Source organism: Alligator mississippiensis, chromosome 1, assembly GCF_030867095.1.
Source record: "Alligator mississippiensis isolate rAllMis1 chromosome 1, rAllMis1, whole genome shotgun sequence".
Lineage (NCBI taxonomy): Eukaryota > Metazoa > Chordata > Crocodylia > Alligatoridae > Alligator > Alligator mississippiensis.
In genome coordinates, this window is record NC_081824.1 from 466,017,024 (window position 1) to 466,042,549 (window position 25,526).

General features: G+C 49.2%; 3 protein-coding genes across 4 annotated transcripts; 2 read left to right on the plus strand and 1 right to left on the minus strand.

Moving 5' to 3' along the window:
* The first annotated feature begins 252 nt into the window (after positions 1-252).
* Positions 253-4,625, plus strand: LOC132248620 (serpin B3-like). The gene is made up of 4 exons (XM_059722291.1): positions 253-420; positions 1,001-1,063; positions 1,622-1,750; positions 4,460-4,625. Exons 1-4 carry the CDS (start codon positions 253-255, stop codon positions 4,607-4,609), a joined length of 510 nt encoding a protein of 169 aa, XP_059578274.1. The 3' UTR covers positions 4,610-4,625.
* Positions 4,626-4,763: 138 nt separating this feature from the next.
* Positions 4,764-6,724, plus strand: LOC132249458 (leukocyte elastase inhibitor A-like). The gene is made up of 3 exons (XM_059724631.1): positions 4,764-4,812; positions 5,196-5,338; positions 6,187-6,724. The coding sequence occupies exons 1-3, from the start codon at positions 4,764-4,766 to the stop codon at positions 6,481-6,483; spliced, it is 489 nt and encodes a 162-aa protein (XP_059580614.1). The 3' UTR covers positions 6,484-6,724.
* A 7,193-nt stretch (positions 6,725-13,917) lies between these two features.
* Positions 13,918-25,494, minus strand: LOC132248622 (uncharacterized). 2 transcript variants are annotated; one of them, XM_059722301.1, is made up of 13 exons: positions 25,369-25,494; positions 23,797-24,745; positions 22,755-23,260; positions 22,246-22,355; positions 21,782-21,904; positions 21,322-21,404; positions 20,821-20,926; positions 20,624-20,719; positions 19,999-20,106; positions 19,427-19,562; positions 18,995-19,089; positions 18,118-18,270; positions 13,918-17,884 (listed from the first exon to the last, which is right to left on the minus strand). In XM_059722301.1, exons 3-13 carry the CDS (start codon positions 23,257-23,259, stop codon positions 17,741-17,743), a joined length of 1,659 nt encoding a protein of 552 aa, XP_059578284.1. In that variant the 5' UTR covers position 23,260; positions 23,797-24,745; positions 25,369-25,494; the 3' UTR covers positions 13,918-17,740. The 2 variants fall into 2 exon arrangements, with proteins under 2 accessions (XP_059578284.1, XP_059578293.1); XM_059722310.1 differs by having other exon boundaries at positions 23,797-25,494.
* Between the last annotated feature and the right edge of the window lie 32 nt (positions 25,495-25,526).

The following is a 25,526-nucleotide window of genomic DNA, read 5'->3' on the forward strand; positions in this document are numbered from 1 at the left end:
AAGAGCTTTATGAGAGATGAGAGTTTTTCATGATATCTTCTATTGGACCAACCGTGTTAGTTGGATGAGTTGTGCAACACACTTTCAGGCACCACATGCTCTTCCTCAGGTCACAGAAAGCTGCCAGTTAGCATTTCATCAGTGAGAGGTGGGAAAAGGCTCCTTCTGTCTGAAAAGGAAAAGGCACGAACTTCGAGACAATCATGAGTCTCACACTTTAATTCTCTTGTCCCAGGCTTCACCATCTTCACCATGGCCTCACTCAGCGAAGCAAATGCTAAATTCTGCTTTGACCTTTTCAAAGAGGTCCAGAAATCAAAAAGAAATGAAAACATCTTCTTCTCCCCTCTGAGCATCTCTTCGGCCATGGCCATGGTCCTCCTGGGTGCTAGAGGCAACACGGCCAAACAGATGGAAAAGGTAGGCTTTCCTCACTCTGCTACTGTCAACACTGCCTGTCAGTGCAGTGTCAGAATACAGGGGACTCCAAAAATGTTGTTAACAACGCACAGGATCTGAATAATAATGGTCAGATTTATAAGCCTACATTTGAAGCTTTTGACACATGTTTCCCACATGTAGGAAACAATAATCCAGCAAATCAAGGGGACCCTCAGGAAGGGACTTATGCCTTTCAGGCTACGTCTACACAGTAAACTCGCTATCTTTAGCAGTGGTGCTAGGCTCTGCATGGGTTGCCTCCATGACTGGAAGCTTGCTGCATGGCAGAACTGGCTGAGTTGTTATTGATGGGTTCCCTCCAGGGCAGCCTTCCCTTCCCTACCGGCTAACCAAGGTGTCAGGCCTTGGCCCCAAACAAGAGCTCTTTAGGAAACTCTGCTGTCCATTCAAATGCATCGCCAATGAAATGAAGTACATGAGCTTCCCTACCTGGCATGTCTAAAGGGTTTTACAGTGTGCCAGGGGACACGCCAGTCCAGCCTCAAAATTATGTTTTGATGACAGTTATAGCTGCAATCACCCAGCATTTTTGTTTCAGGTGCTTCATTTTGATGAAGTTTCGAGTTCTTCTGGAGGAAGTACAAAGCATGGTAGCTCTGAGGTAAGGCAGCAGGTACATCAGGTTTGTCCTTTTCCCTTTGTATCAGCACTTGCCCAGAGAACGGCATAGATCTGAGCATCCTGTCTTCCCAAACTCTCATCCCATATATTTACACTACATAAGGCCCATTTTTATTATATGAGTGGCCTCTTTTTTTAATAAATAACCCTCTCTTTCAATGCTTGCAAGTGTTGAGCTGGACCATGGCAACCTGAAAATGAAAGACACTGTGAATGAGGAAAGTCCTTTTTTCTCATTTTTTTGGAAAGTGGAGGTAGAAATGTTTCATGTCCCTTCTTCTATGCCTATGATTGCTAAGAGGGAGAACCACAGAAAGAGAAGAATCCAGGCAAAATAGTTTAACAAAGAAAAATATGTCTTTGTATGATAATTAAAGGCCCTCATGTTGAGGGCTAAAATAAGGGGCCTAGTCTATGATGTTTGACCTGGAGGTGTCATGAGGATATTTTGGTGGGGAGGTAACAATTCTACAACAGATACAGCTTCATGGTTGAAAGGGGAACCCTGCTAAAGAAATTATTATTTTGTTATTTGAAGTGTGAAGAAACTGGAGAAGTTCATTCTCAGTTCCAGGCACTCTTATCAGCAATCAACAAGCCCAGCACCCATTTTTCTCTAAGCGTTGCTAACAGGCTGTACGGAGCAAAGGGTTTTCACTTCCTTGAGGTAAGCTGCAATGGTGTCCATGCTAGTAATGAATTTAGCACAATTACTGTCTACCCGGGAGCATAATGGAATGTGTCCAAGATGGCATGGTGAGAGTGTTTTCCATAAAGATGTCCTATACAGTAGTCACATTTGTTTCTTGTTTTTTTCCATACAGGGAGTAAAGAAAAAAGCAACAGCATAGATAGGTACTTGTTCACAACGGCTAGCAGAACTCATTAAACATCTGACTTTCTCTTTTTTTTTGCAGGCAATATCAGTGTTTTTAATTTTGCTTTCATTCCAGTTCAGAATGAAGGCAGTTATTTGTAAAGTTCTCACAGCAAAAAATACTAAAAAAGTTTGTTTGGAAAAGTACATGTTGGAATTTGTAAATTTCATGTTTATTTCAATTTCATGTATTATTATTTATAATATATTATTTTGGGACACGTTTATCCTTTATAATTTGCATTACTAGTACTGATATGTCAGTTTGACAACTAGCAGCTACTGCATTCTCACATTGAATCATAGGCATTACTATAATTAACAGCTTGTGAAAACTATAAAAGTGACATAAAGAAAGTACTACAAAGATTCACAATTTTTTTAAATGAAAACTTCTATTTGAGATTGTTTTATATTGATATATTTACCAAAACCAAATATTTAAAAAATTGAATTAAATAAAAACTGTTTTTTGCTTTAAAAAACCTATCTGTATGTGTATATACACACACATATATATATAGACATACATACATATATACATATCTATATATGTACACGTGTGTGTGTGTGTGTGTGTGTGTGTGTGTGTGTATATATATATAAAGACATACTGTTATATTTTCTGACATGATCAGTGTCCCAGTTCTTATATGCACTTCACCTTTAATCAGAGGCCTTGTTTGGAAAACACCCATATTAATACATAATTTCTAATAAAAAATTATAAGGAATTCTAAGATTGTAAAATTAATTGCTCATAAAAATGCCAAAACAGGGTCACTTTAGCCCCAAGTGTGCACATTATGAGGAATCTTGCATGAAGTGATTAAAGAATATTCTTTCTGCAAGCTCATTCCTGCAAGAAGTGAATGAGGTAGATCTTCCACATTTGTTTCTACTTAATTCCTGTGAAATCAGTTGGACTCCACACAGGGCAACTTGCAGTCAGGGTTACCTTGCATTCCACATAGAGTACGCTTAGTGGGAACTTCCACACAGGATGTACTGCTGTTTCACACGCAGAGCTAGGAGACCATTGGAAGATCATCAATAAAAAGAAACTGTTGTCTGTTAGAAACAGAACGCGTTAGAGCCCATTTTGCAAACACTTTTAATTCAGACAACTGTCACATTATCTTCAGTGAACTGAGAAGGTCACATGTCTGACCCAGTACTTCTCTCTTGGCTAATAGTGGGTTTCAGTAATGCCACAATCTTGCTCAAACGATTTTCAGAAATGCTATTTCTTATCACAAAGGTATATTCCTTTCATTGCTTTAATGCTCAAAAGCAGCTAATCCACTTTTGGTGAAACAAAAACCCTTGGCAAAGAAGGACCTTGACAAAAAGAACGAGATCACCCCCCAAAATAAGAACAATGACAAAATTATAAGGAACTAGAAAGGGGCCTCTTGAATGGGGATACAAAGAAGATGCATCTTCAGTAATAGCTAACTGTGCCTAACACTGTGCCTAACTACTACAATAAAAGATATAGCACCGTCAAGGATACCTTCAGTATATATTACCTGGCACATATTCACTAGCACATGTTCACTTAATGGCACATGTGCATGGTCAACTGCACTATATTGGGATTGGGGATTAGATTGCAATCACATCATTATGCTGGCCAGTCCAGGGAGAGTCCAGGATTATGATCCTGATCCTGCCCTGCACCTGCAAGTAAAGAGCCAATTGCCCAGTGAACCTGTGCAGTCCAGAGAGCTGGGACTGACAATCACGTAGCACAGGAATCATGACTGGAATCTTATCGTGCCAGTAACTGCCTGAACATGTGGCTGGATTACTATTTAAAACACGATTAACTGGTTAATCACATCTTAAATTTAACATGTGTCAGGGGCCTGAATGTCCTCTGCAGGCTGCAGAATTGCTTATGTAAAGTCTACACCGTGAACAAAAGAGAGTTTAATGCACTTCAATTATGAGGACAAAACATTTTAAAAAATCATTTCCATTTCCCCTTTTTCTCTATAGTACAAGCTCAACCCCTCCCCGCACCTCGCAAAAAAAAAACAATAAACAAGCCCAGCAGCCTGAATTTAAGTCCCTAAAAAGACATTAAGGGCAAAATTGTGAGAAACACAAGGCACAATTGGGTGCTCTGCTCCCTCTGAAAGTTAATGACAGATGTGTAACAATGGGTTTAGGGCAAAAAGAGAGGCTCCTGTTTTGGACTTTACCAAATTTTCCTGTCAAGGAGTCATTCTGAGTTGCATCTTGAAACTGTAAAATAACTGTTAATATAACTGGAGACAAAGAAAGAATGAACATTGATTAGAAAAGTGGGTTTGAAAATAGATTTTCTTGAAAATAGTCTGTGCAGGATATGGGAGGTTGCACTGGCACAGCCTCAGATTTCAGTCTCACTCTCTACCCATATTCCATTCTTGCTCTGGTGCAATAGGGAAGGGTCTTGCACACAGGAAGTTATAGGCCCTGTTACACACATTTGTCTCTCCTACTTTCCAGCAATACTTGAAGTGCACAGAGACACTGTACCATGCTGAGCTGGAAACTGTTGACTTTAGCAATGCTCTAAAAGAAACCAGAAAAAAAATTAACACCTGGGTGGAAGAACAGACCAGTGGTAAGTCCAGGAAATATTGGGTGCTTGGATGAATACATACATATGAGAATTAATGAGTAATATAATACCTGAAGATGAAGTTTATTCTGCTTTGCTAAGCCTCACAGGCTTTTCAATTTTTCCACAACATTGTCCTTTACTTGTTAATGCTAGAAAATTGGACACAGGTTCAAGACTTCTTTGAACATGTCTCTCCTGCCTCCCAGCAGAACCAAGAACTGCTACCAAGTTACAAGTCTCTTTCTCAGGAGAGTGGCACTGAGTCGTTCACTCCTGACCTCTACGGGCCAGCCACTCTGCCCCAGGAGAGCCTCAGAGTGGTGCCGGGGCATGCACCCAAGACCACTGTAACTTACTGATCTGCCTAATGATTAGGCTTGCCCAGGAGAGTGGGCAGGTTTGCTTCTTGACAGTGGTCTTAAGCTTGGCAGAAAAGAGCTAAATAGACATGGCCTCTGAGGTCTTCTGGCTTGCAGCTCTACAATAGTTTACTGTTGATGCATCAGTTTCATTTCAAGATCATTCTTGTCATCACTGAACTCTGAATTATTATAAATCAAGTCTAGTGGAATATCTGAACAAAGTATGTTAATGCAGCTGAATTGATTATTTTTAAAGGTAACATCGAAGAGTTGTTCGCAGAGGGCATTCTAAGTTCAGCTACTGTCCTGGTGCTGGTCAATGCTATCTACTTTAAAGGAAAGTGGACTTCAGAATTTAATAAAGACGACACCAAGGAAAGACCTTTCAGGTTAAACAAGGTACTGTATAGACTATGGCTGAAGTGAAGGAAACACAACCCTCTCTTTATTTTTATTAAAAGAGGTTGAGAGCTTCTCCTTGCTGCCTGTCAACCCTTTTAACTAACTCTATAGAGATGTTTCTACCACAAGTTACTCAGGAGTTGCTCTGACATTCATCCCTCCACATTGTTATCTTCCACTGAAACCTCTTTGAGGATATCTCAGACGTATTTATTTATAAGGGAACTGGCCAATTAGGACTTCTATTTAGATACAAAAGCCTGGTAAGGGGAAAAGGTCACGTGAGCTGAACACACGACACACCTGATAAGAAGTTGCGTTCATGTTCTGTTCTTGAGCCTGAAGCAATCCAAATCTATAAAACAGGATTCTGGCATGGCGCTATTCTGGCTTTTCTAATGTTGGGTTCCAAAATGAGGAACGTAACTATATCCAGGGGATTTTAACTTAATTCTTCTCCTTAACAAATGGATGTTTTTCTCTGGTGTTCTTTAAAACAAAATGTCCTCATTTGAGATGTCAAAACAAATGCATGATGGGGTTGAGGGAAATTCTATCCTAACCCATAAGTCGGAAAAAAGTCGATATTGTCCTCTGTAGAATGAAAAGGAGAGTTATAATGAACTTGATGTGAGAGGGGCTGAAAGGGAGGAACACAACATGCCACTGTTCAGGTCCAGAAAGCCGACAGATAGAACAGGGGCTGGCTACCTGTGGAGAATGTCATCCTGGGCCAGAAACAGATCCTAGACCCAGTTTGACTGTGTGACTTCCAGTACACAGATTCTGGATAGGGGAATGTCTGTGCTTTCTGCTTCTCTTCGTGTCTGTTCTTCATATTACAGAATCAGACCAAGAATGTGCAGATGATGTTTCAGAATGGCTACTACAATCTGGCCATCATAGAGGAACCTGAGATTCAAGTGCTCGAATTCCCCTACGGTAAAAAAGGAGAAGGAGAACTGAGTATGTTCATTTTTTTACCAAAAGATATCAAGGATAACTCCACTGGCCTGGAACAGGGAAATCCTCTGATCTCTGAGGGTGTGTATAAAAGGCTTATATACGCTGCCTATGAATGCACTGATATCTTTGCTCATCTTCAATTACCTGGGCAGTACAGACAGAAGAAAAGGCAATAGTAAAGGTTCTTTATATTTTCTCCCATTTACTGTGGATTTTGAAGATGCCCGTTATTAGACCGAGAACATTCTATTTCATTTCCTTAGACAAAATATACATGGTAAATTGCTAATGAATAAAACTTTGGGGATTTAAAAAAAATTCAACAATTAATCCTGAAAATATGACTTTTTAGTGACAATCTAAAAAATGTTACTTTGGGAGTGCGGCAGGATTGAGCATCAATTGTGCTGGTTAGATATTTCCCACATTTCAAATACAATTTGATATCTTTATCTCAAAAGACACAGGGAAAGATTAAAATATATTTGGAAATGGTCCTACTTCCCATTCTTCATTTGATTATGAGCTGTGTTCTGGTAATCCATTTGTTTTTTGTAATTAAATAAGCATACTAAACATGAAATTGAAAACCAGATTCACTCCACTTGCACAAATTCAGCTCTTTGGTCTCCTTGTTTTTTCATCCTAAGTTTTCTATTCTCCTGTTTTTGCCCCTGTAGCTTGACAGCGCACTCACCTATACAAAATTTGTAGAGTGGACCACAATGACGAAGATGCATAAACAAAACGTGAATGTGTACCTGCCCCGATTCAAGATTCAGGAAAGCTATGACCTTGGGAAAACTCTGCAGGCTATGGGGATGCTCGATTTGTTTGACACTTCAAAGGCTGATTTATCAGGAATGAATGGAAACCGTGATCTGGCTGTGTCCAAAGCCATCCATAAATCTTACGTGGATGTTAATGAAGAGGGCACTGAAGCAGCTGCTGCTACAGGGGTTGAAATAATTTATACAAGTCCTGGGATGCCTTATGAGTTTAAGGCTGACTACCCCTTCCTCTACCTTATCAAAAACAATGTAACCAACAGCTCTCTCTTTTATGGCCAATGTACTTCTCCTTAACTGGAGGGCACTTTGAAACAATATAGGAAGACCTACAACCTTGTTGTAGTGAGGATAAAAGATAATATTTCTCAAGTTTTTTGAAATTTTGCAAATTTGAAATGAGAGATTTTTGAATGCAATGGCTTCTAAGAAAAGTCTCCTAATACAGTGGCCGCAACCATACGGCTCCAGTCTGGTGTGGACCGAGTGCCTTTAGCAGCACATTGGCAGTGGGGAGTTTTTCCTGAGCCCAAGCCAGGGTCAGGCATCTAGGAGCTGTGCCTGTGCCACTGCCACTGCTTCTCTCAGCCCCCTACCCTCTGGCTGTGGGGGAGAGTGCAGCTTCCCACTGGCTGAAAGCTTTGCCTATGCTACAACTGGGGGACGGTGGTGGCGATAAGTGGCAGAGGCCCGGGTGCAGCTAGAAACTGCCCAGCTCTTGCACAACCCCTTGCTGCCTGACCTTGACGTGGGGGCAGGTGCAGGCACAGGCAGAGCTCTCCACCGCCAGTGGTTCTGCAGACTGAATCTGAATATGTTGCTGGCCCCTCTTCTATTATGTTATTGTCTTTTGCCTTTATATTGCTTAGAACTTATTGTCTTTATATTGGTTATTATAATGTAACCAAAGCAGCTATCTCCTAAATTTGAAATCATTTTGACTCCATTACGTGTTCTTGTTTCCATGTGTTTTAAACTGAGGAAAGTCTGAGTAAATCAGGTGGCCAAGTTGATGCCCCTGTTCATACAGAATGTGGCTGGAGACATTTCCCACAGTGAGTGAGCTGCAATCCTATTTTCTGGCTCCCTGGAGCCTTTCTTATAGAAAACCCAATGTTATGCCTTCCCTCACATCCTGGCATTACTCCTCCAATATAATCACATCAGCACTGCTTTAAAGAAGGGGTGCTTTCATGTATGCTGAAAATTGGCAACAGAAGTAACTGGATAAACCCTCAGGTTTATGAAGTTTTGTAGTCACTCACCATATCGACAGCTACCCGGAGACCTTCTCCTTCACCATCATCCCCGTCCCCACCCTGGCCTTTCCCTGAGCACAGGGAAGGGGGAGATACTGTTGCACAGGTAGCTGACCTTCTTGCTGTGCACATGAGTAAAATCTCCTCCTTCCTTCATCAATCAGGTAGAGATCTCGGGAAAATTCTACAAATGTGGCAAGCGTTCCCATCTCTCTGCCCAAACGCTGGGAAGCAGGATGCCGCCTTCAAAATAACCCAACTTTCTGTCTGAGGACACCTGGGCATAAAGGTGCCTAGACCTAGACAACAGGAACCAGAGGGTTGTCTCTGAAATCCCGCTCCTCCTCAGAGCCCAGGTGCCTGACTCAGGGTGGTATGTCTGGCACTAAAAGGAGCCTACCTCTGAGGGGAAGCTGCAGTCATGTCCACCTTTTGCATAAGCTTAGTGGTTAGAGCACTCTCTCAGGAAGTTGGAAACCTGAACTCGAGGTCCCCCTCAGACTGGAAAGATTGCACCCTCCATTTCCTACTTCCCACAACAGTGAGCTAAGCCCTGACCACCAAGCTGTAGGCAAGGCTGGGATGGGAGATTGGCGACACCCTCGACATCTCCCGAATGTGGCCAATGCGCAGAAACGAATTCAAGAATGACAGGATGGGAAGGGGTCACAGTGTAGAGAGCACTCATCAGAAGCCCAGTGTTGAGCACACGTCTTGCAGAATGGAGAGAAAGGTTTTTGCCTGTTCCAAGGAGTGGTCGAGTATTATACACTGGAGATTCCCTGGATAACATGGAGGGGAAATAACTTGCGGAGCCTCCCTCCACCCTCGAACTTTTCTGGAGAGCTCCAGCCCAGCCCAGGTGGTATGCAGGGTTTGGGGCTGGACCGCGTGGCTCCGGGGCCGGGGTGGGGAGCGGGCTGGGGCTGCAGGCAGCTCATCCAGGAGGCAGGGTGGAGCTGGCTCCCCACATCTGTGCGTACTCCCAGAGGGGTATGGGGGACACATACTCCCAGATTTGTGTGCAGGGTGGGGGCAGGTGAGATTCGATGATTCGGACATAGACACAGCTTTATATATTTTTTCTACATACCTCAAGGTACCAGGTGGCTCGTGAACATCGGGATGGTGGGGCTGACGGAGCATCCCACGGGAGCGCAGGGGGGTCCCCAGCACGCTCAGCGGTGCACCCAGAAGTGGACAAGAAGCACTTTTGGTTCACTTCCAGGTCTGCTGCGGAGCGTGCAAGTGACCCCCCCCACCCCCTGGCTTGACAACTAGTGCCTCCTGGGTTGGGGGGGCACCCGGGGTCTACTTGCAGCTGCTCACCGAACTGGGAGATGCGGGGGAGAGGGGTCCCCCACGTGCTTGGTGGCGGACCCGGAAATACTTCTGGTCCACTTCCAGGTCCGCCGCTGAGCACGCGGGCCACCCTCCCCCACGCTCCTGTGGGACGCCCCATCTGCCCCACCATCTCGGCGTTCACAAGCCGTGCCTGGTACCTCGAGCTATGTAGAAAAAACATTTAAAGCTGTGTCTATGGCTGAATCGCTAATTCTCCAAATCAGCACTGAAGCTGCAGATTTGGATTCAACCAAATCAAATCGGGACAACGATCCAAATCAACAAATCGAATCAGTGTCCCCTGAATCAGGCCGAATGCAAATCCAAATCAAATACGGCCTGCTTCGTACACCCCTAACAGCTAACCTCTGGGATGAAATCCTCAGGGCTCCTTTAAAACAAATCACCTAATTTTCCCAAGGGGTCTTTGTCCCCTCAGTGATTCAAGACCAGAAACAACCCTCTGCTTGGTGCTACCAGTCCATTCCTTTTTTTTGCACCCTCGCCTTTTGGGTCCTGAACCCCCCCAATTTCTTCTCTCTGGCTCCCGTACCTTCTGGCTTAACTCTGGGAGGGGACTTTCCCTCTTCAAGGGGACGGAGCGCACCCAAAGCAAGCGGCTCTTCTTCTTCTTTTCTTTAAAGAGAAAGCAGTGTGTACTGGTCAGCTACAATACACCGGGTGAACCCTTGGGCCCCAAACACCTGGCTACCTTGCAGGCAGTCTCTTTCAGGAAACATCCCTGCTGGCTTCTCACTTGTACTCTCAGCTTCCTCCCCTGCTGCCTTTCTCTCTCAGTCTCCGTTTGCCTCTAGCATCTCCATTTTCAAAAGGGTCTTTTTTCACTGCCCTGCCCTTCTCTCAGGTGCCTCCCAGGCACAAGAAACAGCGAGGAGCAGGGATCCTAGTTTTCTCTGATTTACAAAACATCCCCAATTTTCAGTTTAAAAAAAGGAACTCCAAATCCACATTTTTCCGTCATTTAAATGAAACACCACTAATATAGAGATGTGTACACAGTGGTGTTGCATTTTAATCATGGGAAAATGTAGATTTGGAGTTACTTTTTTTTAGCTGAAAATTGGGATTTTTTTAAGTCCGAGAAAATCAGGATCCCTGGTGGGAAGACTCTTACGTGCAGTTAGGTGGTGGCTGAAGTCCACTTGATGTGGCAGCATTGGCAAATGAGCTCCTTGTTGCTTGCAGGCCCGTTACCTACCGAACACCTAGGCGTATCTCTACAGCGCTGGTTCGAAACACAATTAATCCCTTTTTTCCCCGTGCACAAGCTACTTGGGGAAACTTGCATTTTGCCAGCTACAATTGAGCACCAGTTCACCATTTCCCATCCCCCCCGCCACCTATTTGTCTCACACTTATTGTCCCCCGTCCCTTCTGATCCTCGCTGCCACATATTCGCATATTCACAGACCTGCAGTTTGCATATTGACTTCTTTTCCACCATGGAGAACACAAAGCGCCAGCAGATTGTCCCTATTCCTGAAGAAAGGTGTTTGTGCCCGAAAGCTTGCAAAGAACAGTTTTTCCAACTATTTAGTCGGTCTAATCAAAGATCAAGCAGCGTCCTTCCATTCGCACCGCAGCTCAGACTTACCACAGGAAACACCAGCAGCTGGTCTGCGCCTCCATGCAAGCCCCAGGTAAGTACCTGGGGTTTACCCTTTCCCAGGGGGAGTCCATACTCACTGAGAGAGGGTTGGTACTCCTCAACCCCGTCGCCCGCAGGGTCGTTTTGCCGACCCCTCTGCAGAGCGCTCCTCGATGGCATCATCACCACCGTTCTCCCCTGCATGTCCCAGGCAGCAAAGTTGTTGGGCTCCTGCGCTGCATTCCCGTCACACTGCCGCGTGGACCAGGCAAGCCTCCCTGGCTTGTGAGGGACAGCTTCCCCTCCATTTTGTGCGATGCTGAGAGGCAGCGTCCCCTCCGTTTTGTGAGGCCGCAGAGCAGGCAGCTGCCCCTCCGTCTGGGAAGCCTTCACAACCCCTGTTACTGAACAGGACAACTCTTGGGCTAATTACCTGAGAAGAAGCCAAATCCAGAATATCTTCATTTTAATTATGCAAGGACTCTTTAATTAGTTGTCATTAGTCAGTTATATGTATACCGAAGGCCACTTTAAATCTTTTAGCAGTTAGGAGATGGATTGTTGTTTCCTGAAGGCTGAGGTGCTCAAGAGGTTGGCTATATAGTAACATTGTTTTTACCTCTAGACATTTCAGCACAGGCATTCAGGGAAGTATATGACATGACATGACATGACATTATTACCACTTCCTTTACTGCTTTGGTTAGTGGAGTTTAATATCTTAGTGAAGTTAGTAATATTAACACATGGTGGATGGTGCAATAACAATCTGTTGTAACTATTTAGCGTGTGGAGCAGTGAGTGTGGTCGTGTTAGTTGAAGCCATCAGGGACCTGGATGTGACCAAGCAGTGAGATATTGCTCTGGGGGTTTCTTTGTTACGTCTTGTCTTTCTTATGTCTTGTCCCTCTTTGTCCCCAGGAGCTTGGCAACTTCATTCAATGTACAATGGGGATAACTAATGACAATGACTATCATGTCATGCAATGGGAGAGCATTGAATGAGCCCACCGAAGGGACGAAAGTGCTCAGACCATTACCATCTCTGGACAGTCGGATTGCTTTTCTTACTAGAAATGCTTTGAAAAGCTGTATCCCACTCTTCACGCAATTCTTGAAGCAGAGGTACAGCTATATTCGTTCACAAACTAATTGCTTTCACATTCATTAACAAATGGGGCGACTCTGAGGGGAGGTAAGAGTAGTGGAGATGCTACCTTTTTGTCATACAGTACCAATATGTCAGCAACAAAGTCCAATCTTTTGGGTGGTGATTGGAACTGCGTATTGGATACGGTGCTTGAAAACTCAGTTACTGTTAACAGAGTCTATCAGAAAACTGAAAACAAGCCCTCTTATTTATTAAAAAGACCTAGGATTGGTAGATATCTGGAGGCTTCACCAACCCAGAGGTGAGAGGCTAGACCTGTTTCTCACCAGTTCACTTATCGTACTTCAGGATTGATTATTTTCTCATACCCAGTCTCTGGTTCCTGCTTGTTTAGGTGCAGAAACACAACACATCTTAATTTCTGACCCAGCTCCCATTATAATAGCAATGGATTTAAATCATTGTATTAAGAACAAGGGAAGCTGGAAGCTTCATACTTCATTGCTTAAAGATACTAAATTCTGTGAGCAATGGAGAAATCGATCGCATAGTTTACTGAAGACAACAGGCATTACATGTCATCTGCTGTGACTGGTTAGGGAACCTTGAAAAGCTACTTTTTAGGGGGAAATAGATAAAGTGTGCTAATGAAAGGGCAAAAGACAGGTCTCAAATGTTATTTGCAGCAGAGCAAGATATTTCACACCATGAAAGAGCACATAAACTAGTTCCACAAAATGAAAATATATTTAGATCCCTCAGAAAAGCACAATAGAACTCCAACTACCTGAAAACCGCAAAACATTCACACTTAAATTTTTATTGCAAAAGTATTTCTTTAAATACAGGATTTTTAGTAATCCTTTGACCAAGTACTGCTAAATGATTTCTTCAGTCAGCTTCTAAAGGTTGTTTTCTTTCTTCAGCCAATTCCTTTTTCTCTTGCTTGCCTGTTTCGCATTCTGTCATATTCATGTTCACTAGATGGACTTCTAAGTCTTCCAGACTTCTTAAATTTTCTTTCCTGAAATCTTCTGATTCCATCATTTTAAAATTTTCTATTATAATGCCCTGCTTATTCTGCCTGTCATTAACCATTGTGACTGACTGCCAAGAATCGATAGTCTACTGCAATCTGTTACTGGCGGGGACGGTGCATGGGGCACTGGAATACCACCAAAGCCGAGCTTCCCTGAGCATGGCCAGGCTTCCGGCGCCCCGTGCACCCTTGGATCCAGTGGGTGCTGCTTGTGAGCTGGGGCTGCACCAGTGCGCCTAGCTCTCAGCCGGGTGGCTGCAGGGGAATCGCTGCCGCCGAGGGAAGCACCTGGGCCCCCGCAGCGCATGTGTTACTTGCTTTGGTGTGGTTTCTTTGGTGTATTTCTGTGATGACATGAAAGGAATCTAGAGTTTTACTTCTGTTTAAATATTGCAGTAAGATCCCCAAGGATGTAAATTAAAATAATAATAATTCAAAACTAGATGAAACCAACAAAACATTTGTGATTACATTTTTATTGCAAAATTATTACTTTAAATACAGGATTTTAGGATAGTGATTGACCGAATACTTTAACAGAATCAAAAATTCTCACCCTTCAAATGGCTACATAAAGCTGTCCATGTGTAAACACAGGCTTAGGAATACAAGCACATATTTTGTCAAAAGTTTGACCTTGTGACTTGGTTACAGTCATAGAATAAGAGGGCCCTTGTATACGTGACTAACGGCTCTTGTATATGTGAGGAAATAGCCCATTTAAGTGGCTTCGTTGCCCATTTTTAACCATTTAAATGTGTAATAATGTACAGGTTGGGTAGCATGTTAAGATTTAAATGAGTTTTTACATAGCAAAGTAAAACACATCCCATGTGTATTAGTTTTCTTCATAACATATTACAGCGCTATTCCTCACATGTACAAGGGCCCTATCTGGAGGAGGCGATGGGGATGGTACATGGGGTGCTGGCAGCCTGGGTGTGCTGGCAGCCTGAGGGTGCTGGAGGAAGCTTGGGCTTGGTGGGTATTCACTGCCCCGTACCCCATCCCTGACACCTTCTCTGGCTGCCATCACACCCAGCTGCCATCCCACTACCATCCCGGGGCAGCCAGCCCATTCCCGGGTGGTTCCAGGTGGTGGGAAGGTGGCAGGGACGGTGCACGGGGTGCTGGAAGCCCACCAAGCCTGAGTTTCCCTGAAAACACCCAGGCTTCCAGCGCCGCATGCACCGTTGGTTCTGGCAGATACTGCCTGAGAGCTGGGGCTGCACCCGAGCAGCTAGCACCCTGCCCAGCCGGCCCAGTGGGGGTCTGCCACCGCTGCGGGAAGTACAAGGCCCTCCTACAGCTCAGGGGCTGCAAGACCCAGTGGCAACTCATGCAGGCAGGCTCTGCCAAGTAAAAAACCCCACAAAAACAGTGAGGGGCCTGATCTTCATTTTTTTTCCTCCCGGTACCTGCCTGCATCTCCCGTGGCTGAGGAGTGAGCTGCCAGTGGTTCATGCAGCCCCTGAGCTGCAGGGAACTCCAGTGCTTCCCGCTGTGGTGGCGGCACTGCATGGGCAGCACCCACCCGCTGACACCCGGCCCGGCAGTCCTGTGGGGCACCATCACCATGCAGGGAAGCACTGGAGGCCCCCAGCAGCTCAGATCCCACTGGCAGCTCACCCTCTGGCTGCAGGAGAGGCAGGCAGGTTCTGGAGGGGAAGAAAAGGGAACGGGCCCCTCACTGCTTTATTTCCCCACCTCTCAACCCTGCCCCCTCACCCCCGTGCCCTCGTCGGACCCTACCCACTCCACAGCAGAGCGCCCCAGTGCTTCGTTCTACCTCTAAGTTGTCTACATATCTGTCTGAAATGGTCTTATTCTGTCTGCACTTTTGGTTGTTTCAGTTTCAGCATTGCGATTGGCTGCCAAGACAACTAATCAGAGTGCTCCAGACAGACAGAATAAGTCTCTTGTGATGATACATAAACATTTTGACACGGGATTGCATGTCAGGTCAAGAGAGTTAACATGACTATGAGTGGCGTGACAAGGCAGGTAAGTTATTGGCTAGAAGACTTTAGGCAGAGGCATCAAATAGCACATCTCTGCAATAATTACCTCCAATGATAATACAGTATTAGATTAGAAGCTATATGAATTAGATTTGAATATGTCAAGCAATTGAACTAGAGAAGGAGATCATGTTACAGAAAGTTACGGAGGTGCTGCATTTCTTAGAGAGGGGAAAGCTCTGGCAGTTTTCCATCTGAATTTTAGAAAACTTTCCGGAAAAGTCTGGCAACAATTATTATAAACTATGTACAGTGAAATAGTTGAAAATGGAATTCTGTCTAGAGAAGCAAGAACAGCTTTATCTATTTGTCTACTCAAGAAGTGAAAGAAAGGTTTAACATGTGGAGCCTACCGCCCAATCTCAATATTGAAAGTTGATAACCAGTTTCTCACAACGTGATGAGCTCTAAGACGTAGTAAGGTGATTCCATTCTTGATACATGCCGTACAGGTAGGTTCTATAAAGGGTACTTTGGCCTCGGATAGTTCACACAACTGCCTGACTCATCAGCAGCTGTTCTCTCACTACACTGGCAAAGGTGCTATGATTGGAGTTGTGGGAGAGCTGTGCCTGGCTGCATCCGATTCTAAGAGACTGGTGAGCGTAATCTCTGCTCCACATGGAGGGTGAGAGGCAATAGTGCTGAACAACCCAGTCCCAGGTGACCTTCCAACCTATTTGAACCACCTTGGATTGACAGACTGGTTTCATCCTCTGGATGCCATAATTTTCTGCCCTGTTCTTAACTGTCTGCTTCCTTGATGCCATTTTCCATTTTCCTGTTATTTCATTTGGGCCTTCCAGCTGATTGTCATATTCAGTAAAGTACTGCATCGGTATTATTGTGTGTGCTTCCCATTGTTTACCTGCCTGGTCATTATCACTCTTTATCCTCTTTATTCTCATGTTCCTCTTAGTCCTAAAGCGATCCCTTTTATGTTTTTGAACCCTTAATCTAATTTCAGTGCGTCTCTCACAAACACCAACCAAATTCAGAGGGGTGTCCCAAGCAGGAGTCCCCCGCAACACCAGTGCTGCTGGTCAGTCTGGTTGAACCTTAATCCTCCTGTCCACTGGTAACAAGTGGGCATCCTGGGGCCGGTCAAATCGTTGACCCACCCACTTGTCTCAGGGCTAACTGCCCGCCTCCCTCACCTGCCACAACCTTGATGATACAGGTGAAAGATGAGAACATGGCAGGAAGCTGCCCACTTACTTGCACTGTGTAACAGGAGGCCCTTCCTGCCCAAGTTTTTTTGGGCTAAGCGCCCGCCTCTCTTTCCTGCCACACCGTGGCAATACAAAAGGATGGTCTTAATAAAGCGGGAGGCTGTCCATTTCTTGCCCGAATGCCTGGGGATGTTATCTGCAGCTCCAAATCCTCCCCTATGCTGCAGCTCATGTCTCACAGCTGGCATCCCAGTTCTTAGCATCTTTGGCCCCATCCTGGGCCCAATAATCCTCCAGTCTGGACTCCAACTGGCTCCTTCCAATCAGGCGGCCTACTCCGCCCTCATTCTGGGCTGTCTACCTCCCTGCACTCTTCCCCCTCTCAGGTGTGCCCCACACCCCGGGACCTTTGGCCACACAGGCCCTGGCCTCCCCTCCAAGGCCAGTTAGAAACCCCAGGCCCTTGGCTCTGGGTGTCCCTCACAGTGGGCCCCTGGCCCTTTTGACCCTTCTGGTCCTGGCCCCAGCACTGACCAGTTGAGGGTGCCTCAAGTCAGGGTTGTGAGCGTCTAGTCCACTCTCTCACAGGGGTCCGCCGTCTCAGGCCTACTATGGGGTTACCCACCTGGTTGTGGGAGCTGGGGTTATTAAGGCGCCCCGACCCGCCTTTCACCGGGGTGGTAACTGGCCTGGCATTTCCTGGGGGCTCCCACGCCACTAGGAGCCCCACCAGGCCACCCATTCCCGGCAGGGTGCAGTTTTCGGTCGTGCCCAGGACCAAGAGCCTCCTAGCCATCCCCATAAGCTCTTTCCCTTACCACCTGGTTGTTCCTGCTGCAGCTCAGCGAGGCAATATTTCTGCCTCGGCTGGCAGCAGCAGACTGCAGCCTATATATACAAAGTTGTCAAAATGACAGCTGCCATCAGGCACTTGCTAGATGCCTGGTCCAGCCCTTAAAGTGGCAGGCACTAGCAGTGCCCTGCCACACGCTGATACCTAGGGCTTATATACACGGCTCCGACCTCCCCTACACCGTGTCCCATGCCTCGCAGATGGCATCCGTGGCCTCACACCCAGCCTTCGCTTGCATCAGGATGGATGGGGCTGCTGCGGAGAGGAGGGGATCCTTGAGGCACTCTCCAGATGACTGTGCCTCTGCAGCTCTTTGGGCAGCTGATGGAAGCATTTCAGGATCAGGAGCTTCCTCAGTACCCTGACGGGAATTTCCTTCTCCTGCAAGGGTACACAAACCAGTCAGGGACTCCAGGGCCACCAGGGACAGTCAGGTAATGACACTGGAGCCAGCACAATCCCAAACCAGCCCAAAGCCATGTCTACCAGACGCGTTGTCCCCTACCAAACACACACCGTCTTTAGCTTCCCTACCCAGAAATCACCCTCTCCTTGGCTACAAGTGAGAGAGTGTGTCGTGCCACTCATTTCCTGAATCCAACCATGCTGCTCACCTCTGCCCCCGTCAGGTGGCCAGCTTGTCCCAGGATGGCATAGAGCAGAACCACCCCGGCCTGGCTCACGTGCAGCGTGATGTGGTGGATCCCCAGCAGCGCCCTCTGTGCAAACGCTCTCCTCTGGTCTTCGGAGAGGATCTTCCTGAACGCCTGAAACCCACAGGACACAAGGCATTGGCGCATCCCAGAGCCAGGTTCCCTGTCAAGGAACTGGAATGCGTTGCCCTTCTGATGGGCTGTGTGGAGAGGGAGAGCCCGGCTGGAGCCATGGCAGGTCACTCTGCTTGAGAGCCTTTCAAATCCTTCAGCTGATGCAAAGTCCAGATAAGGGGAGGAGGACTCAGGTCTTGTTCCCCTCTCCTGCCCTGGCCTTCTCCCTGCCTTTCACACAGGGCTGTCAAGTAGCCTGGGATGGGAGCTCACAGTGTCCCCTACTGAAACCCAAGGGGAGGGTGGTTCTGCTCTTTAACTGTGAAGAGAAGAGCACAGCATGTCTGCGCTTCTGCACAGAATGGGACTTTCTGCAAGGATCTGTTGGAGCAATGGCGGGTGTGTGCAGGCCACCTGCCAACCACAGGTCAGGGCTGCCCAGCTCAGGACCTCCAGTGTCAGTCAGGGAGGGACAGTGGGATCCTGCGGGAAGTCAGGGGATTGTCCTTGGGCCATATCAGTGTGACACCATGCAAGACATACAAACCGTGGACACTGCTAGGACTCGGGCCTACAACCATGCACCCTTGTCCCTCACTCTAAGCCTGATGGAGGGTGCTGTGGGCTGAAGGTAGAGCCTTCCTCCTGAAGGCAGGAGGCAGGTATTCCAGGGAAGCAGCCCCACCCCCCGAGCTGGTGTACAGAATGGGCAGAGCATCCTTACCTCTCCCATTGTGGCCAGATCGATGTAGAGAAGGATTCGGCGGGGCTGGTGCTGGCTGATTGGCCACAGCTCCTGTGCCTCTTGGATGTCTTGCCCTAGGACAGAGAGAGGCTGGTCAGAGCTGCTGTTCTGACTTCAGAACTGAAAACATGTGAGCGCTCTGATCTGCAGACCCTGGGACTGGTGCCATGGTACAGATGATGTCTAAGAGGGGAACCTCCCGATCTCACTGAAGCCAGGCTGTAGCCCAAGGGTTACGTAACACCCTACAGTCCCTCCCCTGAGCTCTAGGCTACTTCTGTTGCCCTCCCTGAGGCCACTTTGCCTTCACACCTCTGTCAACTCCCCGCTATGTCACATTCCCAGCTTGCAGACCCTGGACAGGCTGATTTTCTCAGGTGATTCCCACAGCTGGACTCAAGGTTTCCATACCCTTCTGATGCAGCAAGATCTTGTAGAGGTGGGAGAGGCCCTCCTTGGCCTGGCAGCTGATCTCCTCCACTGGGTCGCTGATGCACAGACCCAGCAGGGCCACCAGGTCACCCACCAGGGGCACCTTGGGCGAGTCCTAAGGAAAGGCAGAGGACAGGGGAGTCCATCTAGGTCTGACCGGCAATCCCCTCAGGCTCTCTGGGCCGTGTGCATCTCCTGAAGCCTGAGAACGAAATCCCTCTGCCTGCCATACAGCAGGGAGCCAAGGGTCTAGGAGCGGGCCCCCCTGAGGACTCCCTGCATTTGTTGCTCCAGGAGGAGCAGCAGGGCTCCTGAGACAGGCATGAATCTGCCTGGAGCACTCTATGGCAGCTGCTGCCCTCTCCTGAGACAGGGGCTCTTAGCCAGGAGCACAAGCCCTTGAATCAAGCACAGCCAGTTCCCAGCCCTCACTCTGCCATGCAGGGATCCTCTCTCCTATCCCGCACTTACCGCTGCCACTGCTATCCCACAGGCTTTTTCACCAGCCCTGCCTCTGCCTAAAGTCAGCACCTGACACAAGGCTCATTTACCTCAAACTGTGGGAGGAGGGAGACTGCAAAGCAGAGCAGGCTGGTGGTGATCTTCATGGCCGTGGCTCTGTCCCTCTCATCTTCCACCTGGAGCCACAAGGTCAAGTGCTGTGGGTGGAAGAAGTTCACGGCAGTGGACATGTGCTTCTGTTGTACCAATGATCCCCACCCCCGCTTCCTCCTGAGTGCTGCTCCTTTAAGCCCAGGGTAAAACATCAGCCTCAGGGGGCCAAACGCTGTAAGAAGGGATTGTTGCACCCAGCACGGCCCTGCCCCCAAACGCCCTTTCCCAGCCCCGACCCCTCCCTCTGCATCTCAGGGATGGTTTTTATCTCTTAAAGCTGGGACCAGACTCTGTCTCAGGGCTGCTCCTCTCCTCCCTGAACATAGACAGCATGACAGGAAGGAGAAAAAATCCTGTATCCGTGCCAGGCTCCAAAGCCCAAATCCAAAGGGGCATCCTCCACTCTGTGGGTAATCCCTGAGGGATCGGCATGGTGAACTCGCACCAGACTCCTGTCTCAAGGAAGGAGCCAGGGATTCTTCTCTGAGGACCGGCTCCTGCAGTGCACAGCCCATTGAAGCTGCCCCCGTCCTAAACCCAGCCTCTCCCCATGGTGCTCACCTGCCCGATGAACTGCAGCCTGGCCAGGCTGGGGGCAGTTGCCAGCAGGCACCTCAGCGTGGCCTCCAGGTACTCCACGCTGATCCGCTGCATGCCCTGGAAGAGGGCAGAGAGCCAAGAGGGTCAGTGCTGGAAAGTCCTGTGCCATGTCTGCCAGGGGATGGCTGGTGGGACTGTGCGGTGAGAGAAAGAGGTACCTGGATGTGCTGGCTGTTGTGCCCTGTGGCCATCAGGAAGGTCTTGTGGAGGGTGGTGTAGAGGAGGCGTGATTCCAGGGCTGGCTCCAGGGCTGGCTTCAGTTTGCTGTCAGGAAAGAGGAGCCTGTCTGGATGGAGCTCTGTAGGCTTGGGAGTGGCTCTGATGTGGGCAGGTCTCGACAGGGAAATAGGCACCCAGAGGCGATACTATGAATTGAAACCTCAAGGAAGGCTGAAGTGTGCCACCATTTACCCAGGGTTGGCCCACTGACCCATCTGCTGCCCTGCCCACCGATCCTTGACCCTCCTACAGTATCCGCACGGCTGGCCCTTTGCTGAAGGCCCTTGTGTCATCACTACAGGGAAACTCAGTACCCAACCTGGGGAAAGGACACATTCCCACCCCATCAGCAAAGCAGAGGAACTAGTTTAGGTGGGGTTGGGCCAAGGAGGATACTGAGCAGTGCTGCAGTTAGTGAAGTTAGACAAATGACCAAGTACCTGAGGATGCAAACAACAGCCATGCTGTAAGGAAGGATGGTGCTGGGCTCTTCTTCACACTGGGACAGCTTGTCAATCAGCACCTGAGAGACGCATGGGGGAGCGTGAGAAGGAGACCTCACAGTGCTCCTGGGGCACCTGGATGCCACCGCCCACCTGGGCCCCCCCTACCAGTTCTCTCCTCCGCCCTCACTGAACACGGCTCTCCTCTTCCCTCCGACACGCACGTGAACACCCTGTTGGTCACCCGGTTTCCCCACCCGCTCCCACACCTGTCCTCCAGCCCTCTCTTTCCCCTAACACCCTGTACTCATTCACCCCACAATGTCTCGCTTCTCTACCCCCTATCCACACACCTAGCAACACCTGCCCTCTCCTCTTCACTCCAGTCCCCATTCACACATCCTCTCCTGGCTGCTTAACTTCTGACCCGAAGCAGCCAGTGCTCTTTTGAACTTACCACAATCCTCTCCACAAGTGCCGCTTTGCAGCAGGGCGGCTCCAGGCTGTCCTCGCCCCTCTTCATTGTAGCCAGGCACAGCGTGGGGACGGCACGGAGGAAAGCGAGCCCCTCATTCACAGTCTGCATACACCGTAAGTTACAATGGGAAAAGGCCGGTTCATAGCCAGGGACCTGCCTGCCCTCCCAAGGGGAGCGTGGGGCTCAGATATGGTGGTATCCCCCGTTCTCAATCCACATCTCCTCGTGGGCAAATGGGGTCTGGCACAGGGGTGGGGTCTCTGTGGGGAGGGGTCCCCAGGTTGTTTGGGACAAAAGCACCTCCGACGAGGGTCCCAGCCCACATGGGCTGCACGTGCCCATCAAAGGCTGTGGCTCACTCGGTTCCTCCTCCCCAGAGGGCCACATGGTGGGAGAGTGGATGGGCTGGTGCTGGTGCTGGTCCAGCTCTGGGATGTTCCTACCTGGTCCGTGCTCTGGAGGTGCCGTAGGATGACTGAGAGGGCGGCTTCCTCCAGGTAGGTGAAGTCCTCCCTCTGCTCTTCCTCTGCCTTGTAGAAGGGCAGGACTGTATCTGCAGGGAGAGGGAGAGACTGTGATGCCTGCTGCTGCGGAGGGGAAACAGAGGAGCAATGCAGAGGAGAGGTGTGTCCACGTTCCTGCAGCCCAGGAAATGGCCCCATGGCTGCCCAAGTGCTATATGGCCCCTCTCCATGCACTGCCTCAGGCCCCGCCTGTCCCAGCACCCCAGGGAGGTGCCTGCCCCTCTGGGAGGTTCGGGGACCCTCACGTACAAGGCTCCCTCTTCCCGCTCCCCACCCAGGACCATGTCTGTGGCCCCCACTGGGGGTGCGAGGCCTCCTGTCACTCAGGCTGTTGCTCTGCCTGGGATCCCCCGGCCCCATCACAGAGCGACTCACTGCACTCAGGGGTCACTGCCCTGTTTGCACAGGACGTCTGGGTGTCACCTCACCTCTGGTGGTGGCAGCATGTTGCTGGAGGCCCACAGCCTCCTGGGAGCTGTCGCTGTCCTCCCTGGAGGAGCTGGAGCCCAGCTTGAAGCAGGGCCTGTGCAGCTCCTGCCCTGGGGAGCCTGGCTTCTCCTCCCAAGCCACATGTGGAGTGGCCTTCGGCTGGGCTTCAGGGCTGGGGTCCTGGCTGCTGTGTTTGGGGCTGGGGCTGGAGCTGCGCAGGGACTGTGCCTGGGTCTCTGGCAGTGCTGGGCCCTTCCTACCCAGCTGTATCCTGGGCCACCTCCATCGGGGCCTGACTGGCTCCTCTCCCTGCTCTTCCGTGGCTGCTGGAGGTGCCCTTCTTCTCCAGCCCACGAGACAGTGCCACCATCGGCCTTTCGTTTTTGCAGCCTCTGCCTGGTGGTGGCCGCCCTGCTCCTCCTCCTCAGGCTTCTTCCTGTCCTTCTCCTGTCCTGGGGCCATCCTTGCCGTCCTCTTTCTGAAGATCCGCCTCAGTCTCTCCATCCTGACACAGGAACAGTCAGGAGAGTGGGTTCAAAGCTGTCTCTCCCTACTTGTCTGTCTGCCCCTTCCCTGAGCTGGGTGACTCCCCCACATCCCATGTTTTCCCCTAAATACTGGGTGCCAGCTATTGGCTGTCAGAGCTTTGCAAGCTGTTGGCTCAGGACCAGAGACCTTCAGTTAGTTTGGACTAACAACTCCCTCCTCCTGCCCTTGCCTGCTCTCCTCATTCAAGTCAGGGGGACTGAACGTTGGGACTCAGGATACATCCTGGGAAGTAGGGCACCTTTTCTGGGAGCTGGGAGCACTCAGAAACTCCACAGATTTGGGCCCCCCGGGACACGTGGCCGAGGGAATGGCCCCTGGCAAGGGAGGTGTTGGGACATCCACTCCTTGGGGATGTTTGCAAACACACTGATGATGGCGCTGGAGAGCCCCAGAGGAGATGTCATCACTTCTGGGCATATGGTTTCCCGCCCACAGCTGCTCCTCCCTGGCCAGAAATGGGAAGGCGGCTGGGACAGGCTGCGGACCACTCACTTGCCCTGGAGGGCTGGCGGACTGCTAGGTAGAGTCTCGCAGTCCCTCTGGCTGGGTTCCTCGCCTTCTTCTGTGGTCCTTGGCCTCAACGGGTCCTGCCTCCCAGGAGTCTCTGCAGCTGCTGGGCGCCTCAGTAGATGCAGCTAGGTGGATGTGTCTTGTACCTGGAAGGGGACTCTGCCATGTATTAGGAGACTTGTTGGAATATGCCGTCGTGCACTGCCCCTTCCCCTACAAACACATTAAACACTTCCCTTTCTCCTGCATCCCTCCCCCTTCCCCCTTCCCTTGCTCTCTCCCAGGCATAACTGCCCCTCCCTGATTTCCCCTTACAGCCCTCGGTGGCAAAACTGGATAAAGTTGTACAGGCGCGTTGCCCCTCATGGCTGCTCTTGGCCTCTCTTCTCAGAAGGCGCGCTCCCTCTACCTTTTCTTACCCAGTTCCTTTTTTCCAGACAAGGCCTGTACTCATGTTTTGCACCCTAAGTATATCTAACACGATATCTCCTTAACCAACAACTGTTGTTGCCTCTATGCTGGCGGGGTGCCAGATGCCATCCGTCCTGGCTGGATAGGGAGACCTGGAGCAGGAAGGATTTGGCAGCCTGGAGTCACCAGGGCAGGCAGAGATGGTCTGAATCAAAAATAAAATACACAGACAAGGTTAAAGCACAAGCAATTCCTGTCATGTGCTATTCAGGGCTTGGCCTCCAGAGTGACTTGGGCTCCTCTGCACTGCTCACGCGCTTGGGAGAAAACATTAGTAATCCCCAACCTGACATCAGAAAAGACCATTGCTTTCCTGCCAGCTTCACAACCACCTGCGCCTCAGGGTGCATTGTCTCATTACCTGATCCTCAGCTGCTTGTGCAGGGGAAAGGAGACAGGAAAGAAATCCTCCTCTGGAACAGGCTCTCCTGGGACTCGGCGACGGTCACCAAGAAAATCACTAACAACAACAAAAGGTGTCTTTCATTCTCATGGAGTTGTCTGAAATAGTTGCATCTGTTGACTGTGGGGCTACGAAGGAAGTGAATCCTTCAGTTCGATCAGTGAAGAAGGGTCGGGATTGAGCGACATCTCTGTGGGTTGCAATGTTAGGAGCTGTCTACGCTGTTAGCTAATAGTTTCATGGGTGAGTTTGAGGATGTGACAGGCAGAAGGAGGAAGGAAGACAAACATTTCCTAGACGAAACTGCATCTTTTGGAGCCGCAACCTGGTAATCTGAGGTGTGATCCTAACGTGGCGCTCATTTTTGGCTGCCCTATTTAACCACGGGGGGCATGGCCCTCTACGTCAGACCTCTTGAGCGTACATTGACAACATTTCGTAGAGGCAGGACACTGACTGCCGTGCTTCCCCTCTTTCACCTCTGTCAAGGTTCGGGTGTTAGGTGTGTGTTGTGGCAGGGTTGAGAGCAGGCTGGTACAGGGCTCGGCTAATGGTGTGTATGGGATGGTCTGAACAGGGCTGATGCTGCCTGAGGAAGGGGTTGCTGAGTCCTGGCTGCAAGCCTTGCTCACCTCATGTTGTGGCAGAAGAGGGGGCAGCTTTCCCCATCCCTCACTTACCCGCTCCTCTCCAGATGGAGAACAGCCGTCAGCACCGCTCCGGCCGCCGACTGCAACTGACTGCCGTTCCCCGGCGCCGGCGCGATGATACGAACGCTGCCGCGGCAACGCCCGGGGATGAGTTCCGCCAGGCCCCTCCCCCTCCCCCCAGGCTCCCC